The sequence below is a fragment of the Lottia gigantea genome, assembly GCF_000327385.1.
Source record: "Lottia gigantea unplaced genomic scaffold LOTGIsca_12, whole genome shotgun sequence".
NCBI lineage: Eukaryota > Metazoa > Mollusca > Gastropoda > Lottiidae > Lottia > Lottia gigantea.
Genome location: NW_008707225.1, coordinates 1,025,020 through 1,037,073, shown reverse-complemented (window position 1 = coordinate 1,037,073; position 12,054 = coordinate 1,025,020). Strand labels below are relative to the sequence as shown.

Below are 12,054 nucleotides of genomic sequence, written 5' to 3'. Positions count from 1 at the left end.
GCCCACATTATAATGTGGACGTATATAGTCGTCATCCATGTCCGTCGGTCCGTCTGACTCATCAAAATTTGTTTCCGATAGAGGGGACAGTTTATGTCAGAATTTTATTAAATAATGTGTCTTTGTTTAAATCAACAATATCTTGCACAAATTAGATTTTTGGTATGATTTGACACAGATAGGTGACTACCCTTCATATACTGAAAATGTATCAGGAAAGTGGGCATATCTTGCTAGGAAACCACTTGTTTCCTTTTAAGTGTCAAAAACAAATATTGCAAAAATTTCCATGATTATACATGATTATATTTTTCGTTTTCACTTTTCAGGTACTGCGTCCGGTTTATCCTGTTACTCTAAGACACTTGTGTTCTTTTTCCTGTTCTTTATGAAGAATATGTTTTAATTGTTGAAAATAAACCCTCATATACTGGCGGCACCAGCCTCCTGGAATTGGAGGTACATATAGAGGGGAGTCTGATTAATTGGGTTGAGAATCTAAATGCAGAAGTGCCATTTCAATCAAGGGTCCATGGGGATTCCCCTGATAAAGTTTGAAAAATTGTACAATACAAACTCATATTCACAAGACTCTTTGATATGTTTTTTGTGTTTAAAGAACTAATATTATATTATAAGCATACAAATTACAAATAGCGCAAAAACAATGCCTAGACACTGAATATATTGAATTGTTTTTAGGATAAGAGCTATATAAAAGATAGCTTGCCAGGCAAGGTAATATACGCCCACTGACAGTTTTGATTTTGAATAAAAATATTTGGCAGTACAGTAACAATCACCAGTATGAAATATTCAACCTTCAGTCATACACTTCTTTTGAACGATACTGAAAAATATAAGTTATTGCCCTTGTTCTTGAAAACGTGTTCAACTCGTGAAAACTCTGGAAGGCAAATATTCAACGTTTAGTGCGGTACTGAATAATAAAACCAAGTTTTGTCAAAATCCGGCAAGAATCATGCCTTTTAGTGTTTTAGAGCTAAAATTTGAAAGCGTTTTCAAGAATTCCTATGAAACATTTTTCGATTTTTTTTATTTTGATAGAGTTCATCCTTGGGTGTTTACACTCACACCAAATTACGTAAAAAACTGTCAAAGAGTTGTGCCATCTAGAGTGTTTACGAGATAAAAATTTAGCGCGTTCTCAAGAACAGGGGCAATACCTCATACTAAATATTTTTCGATTCTTCTGATTTACAATAGGGTTCATCTTAGGGTGATTACGAACACTCACACCAAGTTTTGTCAAAATCCGTCAAGAATTGTGTCTTGTAGAGTGTTTACGAGCAATTGTGGACGGGCCGGAAAATCAAGGGGCGCCAAATTGTTCAAGGGCCACTAAAAGGCCTTTTTTAACACTTGTCAACAAAAAACCAGAGTTCGCACATTATTTTTGATACAGTGTATGCTTACTATTCTAGACACATTATACCACTTTTCATTATGAACTACTTCCTCACTTATGATTTATATACTTTTTGACATGCTTTTGTCAGTCAAAGGGCAAGAACTCACTTCCAAATCCGTTCATAATTAATATGTGTTTAACGAACTAATATATTATAAGCATACAGCAAGGGTTGTTAGCAACTCTCGTACATCGACTTTATAAAGTAAAGACAATGTCGGAATTTGGTATGCAAAATTTCTCGTAACAAAATAAGCTTATTATAGTTAGGTAACAAAAATATGGTAGACCGGTGTTACAATTTTTTTCTTCAGTTTACAACCATGCCGCCCAAACCTTTTTGACACACGAGTTTCGCTTGCATTTAAGCTATTATATAGTATAAATTCGGCACTGACAGATAAAAACAATAAAACTATGCGGTACAAATTACAGAAAGCACGAAAACGATGCCTTCTTTATCAGAAAGATTTCATCCTAGAAACTGAATCTATGGATTGTTGAATCTTAGGTCAGAGTGGTTGTAACAACAATATATAATTGGAATTACAAAAGCACAGATCGAGGTGAAAATTCAGTTCAATGAACGACAGAATAAAGTAATATTAATGATCAATAAAAACCTTAGAATATCAGATAAAATCAAGAAGTATGAAAGGGTTACTGGAGATCGTAGTTTTTTATTTCGGTAACCAACATCCTATAAATCAAAAATATAAGGAGAAATATAAAACGATTAAATGGGAAGGAGCATCTGTAAATATTTATTAATTCGAATCTAAAATAAAAATAAAAAAAATATACGTTGTTATGGCTTTTAATCTTCCGTGGACTAAAATGTCATTCAAATTCTTATTACGTTTAAATGCAATAACTTATTATTTTTGGAATATATCAGGGGAATGACGTTGTAGTTCCTTATAGTTCTTTGACGATTGGTATGGCTAGGCAAGCTGTACTACTGAAAAGTATAACAAAAGGAATTATTTGATAATCTAAACGTTAAGACCGTTCGGCTGCATTGTATTTAATGTATTTATCCAGAAATTTTCTCGAAGAAGTCTGTAGGTTCTTGTTGGGATATCGTCTTGTTCATGTATTTTTGCGATTTTTGTGATTTTCTTAGGGTTCACCTTTAGGTGATGACATACACAAACAAAGTTTCGTCAAAATACATCAAGAATTGTGCCTTCTAGAGCGTTTTCGAGATAAAACTTCAACGCGTTTTAAAAAAACAAGGGCAATAACTCATACTAAATATTTTTCAATTATTCAGATTTTCGATGGGGTTTATCCTTAGGTGATTACAAACACTCATACCAAGTTTCGTCAAAATCCGTCCAGAATTGTGCCTTCTAGAGTGTTTACAAACCAAGGTAAAATTGAACTCGTTTTCAAGAACAAAGGCAATAACTCATACTAATTATTTTTTTTTCATTTTTATTTTAAATTTGATCAACATCCGTCAAGAATTGCGCCTTCTAAATTGTTTACGAGCGTTTTAAGAACAAGGGCAAAAAACTCATACCAATATTTTTCGATTTTTCTGATTTATAATAGGGTTCATCCTTGGGTGATTACAAACAACAATACCAAGTTTCGTCGAATTCAATCAAGAATTGTGCCTTGGAGAGTGTTTACGAGCAATTGTGGACGAACGGACAGGGTGACGACAATATACACCCCTCATTTAATGTGGATGTATAAAAAGGAAAGGCTGGCAAAAAATCCCAAATTTGCATAGCAGCGCTTCTCATTATAGATACCAGTATTTAAAACATGATCCTGGTGTGGTGCCAGGCAGTGTATGCTTACTATTCTAGACACATTATCCCACTTTTCATTATGAACTACTTCCTCACTTATGCTTGTTGAAAAAGAACAAGATTTATTTATTGTTTCGTTTCGTCATACGTAATAAAAACATTCATTCCAACTTTTTATTGCAGCCAGCATCAGAAAAACGTACGAATATCAAGTCCCAAATGACCTGGCGGGATGGCGGAGGATTCAAGACACCGCACCACCGACGTATTAGGGATTGTTATTGGCCGGTGGGGCACTCGGTAAAAACAAGGGGCGCCACCATTTATTGCATTACGTGCAAGTAGGCACTATTTTTACTGATAATCGAGCACCACCATCCTAGCATTATTCTGGAAAACCACTTAACTTTACGGTAACCGAGGATGGCATTTGTGGTTAGTGATCCAGTCGTTGCAAATACTACCAAATATTGCTCGGCTGACGGTTTCGTTGCTTACAACAGGGTGTAACGAGTTTATGTCTTTACCGACCATCAACAATGGCCTTAATACCCATAAAACCTTTATAACATGACTCCTATGTGGATCCCTGCGCCTGCCTTCAACGTTTGAGCCATATTAAAACCATAAGCTTAACGGTGCAATATCAAGTCGCATTTTCTGCATTCTTTTATGTAAGCACGGTTGCATTTTGTATACTTCTATGTTACATTAAGAGAAAAGTTTTAAGAAAGCATTAGAAGATATAAATTTGTTCAGACATGTATTTATTATGAAAGAATCAATACTATATAATTTAATAAGATTATAATTGATCACTGAAAAACTGACAAGCAACTTGCTTCATATATATCACAAATCAAACATATTACACAAATTAGCAAATTAACAATTTTAAATAGATAAATCAACAAGATTGATCACAGATTACTGGTTCTTTAGGTTGGGACATGACTTGATTATTGGCATTGAAAGAATCAAAACATTCTATGTTAATATCATGTTTAAAAGAACGCATTAAATGCATTTAAAATATCGAATAATGAAGCAGAAGTCTTGAATTTGTGTTTCAAGAACTTATTACCACAGACAACATGGTAAAATTGATACTGCTACTGCACACATCAACAAGAAACAGCCTGAAATGAATATTACCAAACCACATGGACCACAACTTCAAAGAGTACTGTTGGATTATATGAAAAACACAACTCATTTCAAAGCCATGTTAATATTTTGAGTAGAGGAAAGCTGTACATGTACTAGTGACAAAGAACAGCTGCAACAATGTGATGCATCAGACAACAAAATATATAGTTGTTGATATTTAACATTAATATTAATGTACTAAACATGCATAAACTGAAAAAATAAAACAGAGTTTAACAATGCTTAATATGTTAACAATTACAAAAGTTAGTGATTTTAACACGTCAAATCTATGAATGATAACAATGAATAAATAAAATAAAACACACTATGCATCTAGTTTTCCTAATTCACTTGTATAAATATTTATACTCTCTACATCATACAAAACAAAATAGACTTGTTTTAAAGTACTTGATGTAACTTTATTAAAATATGCATTGATTGATTGCAAGATGATTTGTGCTGCTGCTTGTTTTGGGAATCCACCATGACCACTACCAATAGATGGAATTCCAACTGATTTAAGATTTTTTTCATCAGCTAAGGCAAAGATGTTATGGACTGCCTTCTGTAACAAATCTGTTGCATTTCCATCTGACCAAGAAGGGCTATTAACATGAATTACAAATTTTGCAGGTAATTTCCTTCCAGGACAAATAGCTGCACCAGCTGTATCCAAGTTACCATGACTTGATCTAAGACTTTCAACTTCTTGACGAAACTCTTTTCCCCCAGCTGCATTTATTGCTGTCCCTACTTCACCACCCATGTAAAAGTTTGAGCTTGTGGGATGCACTATTGCATCAGCAGCCATTTTCACGAGATCTCCCTCAACCACTGATAACTTTTGCCCAAGAAACAACTTTTTCTCTGATAAAATAGTAAATCCACTGCTGTCTGTGAGAGCATCTCCAGTTTTGGATCCTTTTGGTCCATTAAGAACAGAGGCTGTTGCTTTCACTAAAGGTTTGACTTTCCGTGCTTTGAGTTTTGCCTTCTTAATCACTTTCCCTGTTATAACTTTCTTCACTGTTGATGGTTTAGATGCTAAGGGTTTCTTTCCTGTTGCGGGTATAGTCGGGGGTAAGGGTACTGGTATATTAGGATAATTTGGAAATTGTCCACCCTTTTTCCTACCCAATAATTCGGGATGAATTCTTGGTAACACCCCTCCTTGTGGTATCGTGACATGTTTCAATAAAGTGTGCAATTCTTCGTCATTGGCAATAGCTAATAGGATATGCCGTGGAGTAACTCGTTGTTTCTTGTTATGTTGAGCAGCGTTACCGGCGAGCTCCAAAATTTCAGCTGTCAAATACTCGATAACCGCAGCTGCATAGACTGGTGCTCCGGCTCCAATACGGAAGTGATGTGTGTCTCGCTTGAGATATCTCAACATCCGTCCAACAGGGAACAAGACCTCTGCCCGTTGAGACCGTGTTTTCTGACCTCTCAATTGCTTTTTCTTGCCTCCTCTCGCCGACATGTTTTATCAGTATATTGATGATCTACTAGTATTGTGAAATATTTATAATAAGGTCAGCGGCAAGACGTAACATGTCAGTAAAATATAGAATAATATCGACATAAATAGCGGATTAGATATAGAACTAAGATACATATAGCTCTCTAATGGTTGAAAATCCGCGAAGCTAAGATAAATAGAAAGGCAATCACTTGTCACTAGTTTTTCATACATTTAATAAGAACGTAACAAGACAGAACGCACATGGGCAGTCTATTTACGAGGGGCAGCTAATAAAACGTTAATTTTACTCTAGACTTGGGCATTTATATTATTTATTATTAGTCTCCCTATGGTGAGACATTGATTGTTTGAGTTTGCGTTGAGCTGCTCAAAATTAGTTTGCTCAAGAGTGGATTTATCAGGTTTCAATTGCTATTTCCTACCGGGAAGCGCCCCGAGAGGTAACGAATACAGCATAATTATTTTGCTTTTTCCTACCAGAGTGTCGTTTCTACCGGCTTTGCCCATTCCCCTCAATTCATTAAGTTCTTAAATGACTGCTGCTCCCCGCATACCCTCCCCCAATTTTGGCAATTATGTGGCCCCACTCGGCACCTCTACCCACTGTTTCATAGAACCGCCAGTTTCTTACTTGGCGACTTTCCACTAAAGCTTTTTTCAACGAGAGGTACTAAGGATACAGCAATTGTCCTATAATTTCGACAAATGTTCGTTCTGTATGTCCGGGGTGAATGCCGTCAATTTCAGTCGCAGATAACTTAGCCTCCCATTTCCTCTCCGGTCCCACGATTCCTCCGTTGCTTGTTGAGAAGCACTGATGAAGCCTATTCATGTTTGACAATACGATGGTCGGCCGGATGAGTTAGAAATGCTTTTGTTGTTTCCAAAGTAAGCCTATTGGTAATTTAGTACAATTCCCAATTACAAATTGATAGAGATAAGAGTAGGGTGTCCTGGGTGTTAGGCCTATATTGTAGAGTAAAATACTGTAGGCTACAGTAATTTATTGAAAATTGCATGAAGGTGTGACGAAGAGTAACTTGTATAATATAGCCGTAGGCCTACAGTACTAGTGCTGGGAATCGAATTTAAAATTATCATCGATTATCGGCAATATATCGTTAGGCATTTCCGATCGATAAAAATCGTAATGTTGATACCGTACTCAAATTTTAGGTCAAATAGTCGACTCATTTCAAGTACCATTTAGGCTGCCTACCACTTACTTGTATGTAATGCTAGTGTTAGATGCTAGTATGTGCATTGTGTTTATTATCATGTTCTTCGCTATGTGGCCAATCTTTTTGTTTTAAAGACGTTTGCAAGATTAGTTTTCGTCAATATCGCCATCGGCATAAATGTACCGTTGAATGGTAATAATAGACTTCATCACACGTTCTTGACAACCAAGACTAAAATACTATAGCACCGTTGTTATACGAATTGTGATTAGCCTTCTATTTATAAACAGCACTGATTATCCAATCAGCATTGTCGTTACGTAATTAGACTTGATAAAAGAAGGGAGACAACTACAATCGTGTGAAAAATAAAGGGAAAGTCATGCCCAAATATCGGTACCTGTATTCAGTTAATTATATATACGTTTAATAACAAATGTGTGTACTAATTTATTGTGAATGAAATTTTTCTTATTAATGATTGTTATGATCATATACAATCAAAGAAATGCAAGAACATACGAGAATAAAGACTTAAGCTTAGTTTATTTTGCGGTACGTGACTGACGAAAGCGTGTTTTTATTATGGTCCCGGGATTAATTTAACAGAATTACCGGAGGTTATGTTAATTTTTGCGATAATCGATTTTGAAATGAACTATCGAGTATCGTTATCGGTACATGACATAAGAGCGATAATCGATTTTTCGATAATTATTCCTAGCACTATACAGTAGGCCTAGCACTGAGTAGGGCCTACAATATACGTATGCTCCATTGGTTTGTATTGGGTAAATTCTAGATTTTAAGTCTAGGCTAGCAGTAGAGGTAGTGCCAGTGGGAAATCATAGGCTATTGAAGAAAAGAGGGGTGGGGAACTGAACATATATTTGATAAAATCATTAAAACAACTTTAAAAATCCTCACTTACCTCAGCTAGACAGCGAGAAGGTCATACGTTTGGTTACATCGACGTCACATTGATGCCTGAAGGGCGGGAAAATCAGTTCTTACTTTTGAATGGTAATGATCGAGCGTGTAAACCTATTCTTTTAAGCTTCATATGTGAAAGTACTTAGGCAATCCTACTTGCAGACAAAACAAACATCATCTACACACAATAACTCCTGCTGGAGTGGCTTATCTTATTCTCAACGAGGCCAATCTAATTCAGTAGTTCTATATACCATAATCAATCCTATTAGTTTGGAGTGTAATTTTAAGGGCAGATAATTGACAGTGTTTCGTCCAGTTCACGAAATGAAAACTTTTTTTAAATATATGTATCACGTAGACCCAATATTGAATAAATAAATCTAAAATGAAGGGTATAGGGGAACGTGTTAAGGGCTGTAGCCTATGGAGGACATAAAGGTTTATTCTTTATCTTCTACTAAAATGTCTGGATGAACGAAAAATGATACAAACTCTTCTTCCTGGGAGGTACGATAAGTGTGGATACCTTTTGGTTGTAATGATATATTTTTATTTTGAAGATAGTGAAGTAATCAGTAGGCTAGAGTTAGAGTATGTGAAAATGTGAACAGAAAAACATAAATTAAATCCATACATATGTATTAAGATTAATAACTAATCCTTCGTTTGGTATCAATTAAATAGTTTAGAAAATCATCATGAATCATGTGGCTAGTAGTAGTGGTAGTGGAAGATCTTGGATACAACCACAGGCACAGGACAGGTTCCAACTCCAAGATCAGTGTCTGACATAGTCAGATCTATATGGCCTTTGACCCTTTAGCTTGGTATTTATACTTCATAATGGCAGACGATTTATCTGTATTGCTGTCATGGTTTGCAAATATTTCAAACTATTACTCCATCATTATAGTTCTGCTGTGTTTCTGTGGAATGGTCATATTTATTTTCAGGTAAGAGAACTGTATCAACATTCTTATGGGTTGGTCGTACAGCTGAAACAATGTGCCAGTGGCTTCGGTTGAATAGTTGAACTTGTTTGCTTTCAACCACCATAATCTGTTATCACTGTAGATTGCTAAACTTGCTAAACTAATTTAATAATTATCAGGTGAAAGACATTTCATTCTGACTACTATTGCTGAAACTGTTATACGTAAGCAATATCTTGACTACTCAGATATGAAAAATTAAGCAACATAACAGTTAAAAGTTACTGTTTTAGACTGATGTAGACTATGTAGAGTATTTTTAATTGTTTACAATTGAGACAAAGCCAAGATAAAGATCCAAAAAAATGTCTATTTTATCTTTCAGATTAAATGCTGAACACATCTTTTCATCAAGAATCATTGCATTTAACAGTCCTCCTATAAAAAATGAAATGATGTATATAAAAAATCCTTTTTATTGTGAGTTGGGAAAGAAAAATACATCTGTTAAAGGTAAAGTTGTATTTGAAATCTTTTTGAAGAAGTTTTCAGTGATTAGACACATTTATTAATGAATGTTTTATTATTTAATCTCATCATTTCAAGATAGGGCCTACCCTGCTTCAAATTTGTACAGCCATATCACCAGTGCCACTGTGCTGGCAAAACTATTCACTGTGTGCAATAGTGTATTGTCTTTTTTTGCATTAGCAAAATTCAGCTTAAGGGGAATTTATTTCATTTAAAAATGAAAATTTGATTTGTATTAGTCAATGTACTTAAACCTTTTCAGATGGTATATATCTAAAAGTCAGTTATACGCAACCTGTTGTTATGTATTTCATTTGGGGAGCTCCAATTGATGACGTTTTTAAAGCTTTTCTCAGAAGTACAGCAATTGTAAAGGAAGAATTGGAAGATTCAATGTATTTAAATAATCATAGTCTTCATGTTAAAAAAATTGATGGGTAAGTGAATTTCTGGAAATTTCATCTAATCCATACAAGCTACAAGTCTTCTACAAGACTATTAGTGCTTCTGTCTTTTTTAATGACCTCTATGTTAGTTTAAACATGTCTTGACTGATTTTGGATTTAGTACTTATTGTTTCTGGAATAAGGCTTAAATGTCATTACATTTGGAGAGATACAGTGATTTTGTATTCACATCATTAGTTGAGTACCTTGCAAATTACCATAATAATGATACAATTCGTTCAATTTTCTAGGTTTGCCAACTGTTCTGAAGAAATTTACTTAAATTGTCCGTCCAGTTTAGAGACATGTGATTTTGGACATCCATCAAGGAAACTCTACCCTTTGGTACTGTTAATGTACAATAAAGAGTATATTGAAGAAAAAGAACATGAAAATAAAGTGGTATGTAGAAAACCAGTTACCAGGTATTAGTAAATTATCAGGAATTCCAAGATTGCAGATTGTTGAACCCTTCCTATTCACTCTTAACCTGTCATCCACTTATTTTCTTTAATGAATAATGCTAGATTTTTATTGACCCTTAACATTTCTCAGAATGATAATCTGATCTCAGGGTAACCTGCATTTAATAGAGAAAGGCTTAACAGTTCATAATTATATTATTATTGAAGAAAAGATTATTTGTATAATGTGTTATTTTAAAAAACCTGATAAAGAAAAATTATCAAATTAAAATTTTTTTGCAGAAAATTTTAATGACAATATTCCATGTTGAAGATGAAAATGCTGTTTATAAATCCTATATAATAGGTCAATATATCAAATTAAATCAAGGTCAAGTTTTTAACTTACAGGTATATATTTATTATTCTGAATAATCTAATGAGTCACCTAATGAGAGCCCTGGACGGTTCTGGGCTTGATCACACCATAGGTTTTCTTAACCTAATTACTCCCTGTCAGTAATGCAGGTCTGAAGGATTAAAAGCATTAAGATTTTCAAATGGAACAATATAGTGGAGTAAATAGTCTTCAGAATACCTAGAAATGTAAATCACATAAAATTCTCTCAAAAATAACTCAAACTAAGAATTTTACTTTTATTTTTACATATGCCTTTTCTATATGTGGCAATCTTTCAAATGCAGATAATTCTGGAATAATTATTAAAATTTTGACAATGATCTGTGAACACTATTAATGATTAGCTTAGATAAAAAAAAATGTGTTTCTGAGACTAAGTTACGATTGGGCATGCAAACCTGTCCCTTTAAGTTGATTTCATTCTGATTAAGAGAATGTTGTTATATATTTCAGTCAATATTTGTATCTACCAGTACTGACAATGATAATAACAGTAATAATGCTGATGAAGATATGTGTGTAGTATGTCAAGTATTTGTGATATCTCATGTTATTTTACCATGTAGACATGCTTGTGTTTGTTATCAATGTTTTAATAAACTAACTACATGTCCAATGTGTCGTACCGATATAGATAGTTATTTTACATTGAATGGTTTTCATATTACACCTGAAGTAGTTGAAAACATCCCAGATTCTCACCCAGTGAATTCTCTGACAAGATGGGAGATGTGGAACAATAGACTAAATGAATTTCTAGGCTATAGATAACATAGTGTTTATATATTATAGTTATTATTATTTATTTTAATTGAACATTATGTTATACAGCTTTATAAAAAGTGTAAAGTGATTATTTAATGTGAATATGCTCCCTGTGGTTTACCTGGATCCAAAATGTGTATTAACAAGAAGAAACAATTTTTTTCAGAGACAGAATTGATGTTGATGATTGTAAGATGGAACTGTGCCATACTTTGTTTTGATTTATCCTACTAATTATAGTAGATACTAAGCAAATAAAATATTTTTTGTCCCAGTGTACATTATTATGCTTTCACAGTTAAAGGGAATATAGAAATATTTTTTCAAGATGGTCCATATTTGTCTTCAGCTATATTCATCAAGAAGGTAGAATCGATTCCCATTATTTTTGCATTCATCCTGAAGTGTTATTCAACAATGGGCATATGCTGGTGCTTTAAGGATCAAACTGGTTGGAAATTAACGCTAGCCAGTCACTAACTTATGTCTATGTCAATTCCAACGGACATTATGAATTAAATAAGTAATAATTGTATAACCTTTATTGTGTTGATATCAAGTTTGTTTTTAACAGATTAAAAGCAAAAACAATTCATCAA

The 12,054-nt window shown here is 34.0% G+C and overlaps 2 protein-coding genes across 2 annotated transcripts; one reads left to right on the top strand and one right to left on the bottom strand.

Moving 5' to 3' along the window:
- Positions 1–3,951: 3,951 nt before the first annotated feature.
- Positions 3,952–5,937, bottom strand: LOTGIDRAFT_212337 (hypothetical protein). The gene is made up of 2 exons (XM_009048044.1): positions 5,381–5,937; positions 3,952–5,344 (listed from the first exon to the last, which is right to left on the bottom strand). Exons 1-2 carry the CDS (start codon positions 5,834–5,836, stop codon positions 4,676–4,678), a joined length of 1,125 nt encoding a protein of 374 aa, XP_009046292.1. The 5' UTR covers positions 5,837–5,937; the 3' UTR covers positions 3,952–4,675.
- Positions 5,938–8,799: 2,862 nt separating this feature from the next.
- LOTGIDRAFT_156768 (hypothetical protein) lies at positions 8,800–11,461 on the top strand (the record flags this gene model as incomplete). The annotated part of the gene is made up of 6 exons (XM_009048043.1): positions 8,800–8,909; positions 9,274–9,401; positions 9,682–9,856; positions 10,117–10,267; positions 10,573–10,680; positions 11,144–11,461. 6 exons carry the CDS (start codon positions 8,800–8,802, stop codon positions 11,459–11,461), a joined length of 990 nt encoding a protein of 329 aa, XP_009046291.1.
- Between the last annotated feature and the right edge of the window lie 593 nt (positions 11,462–12,054).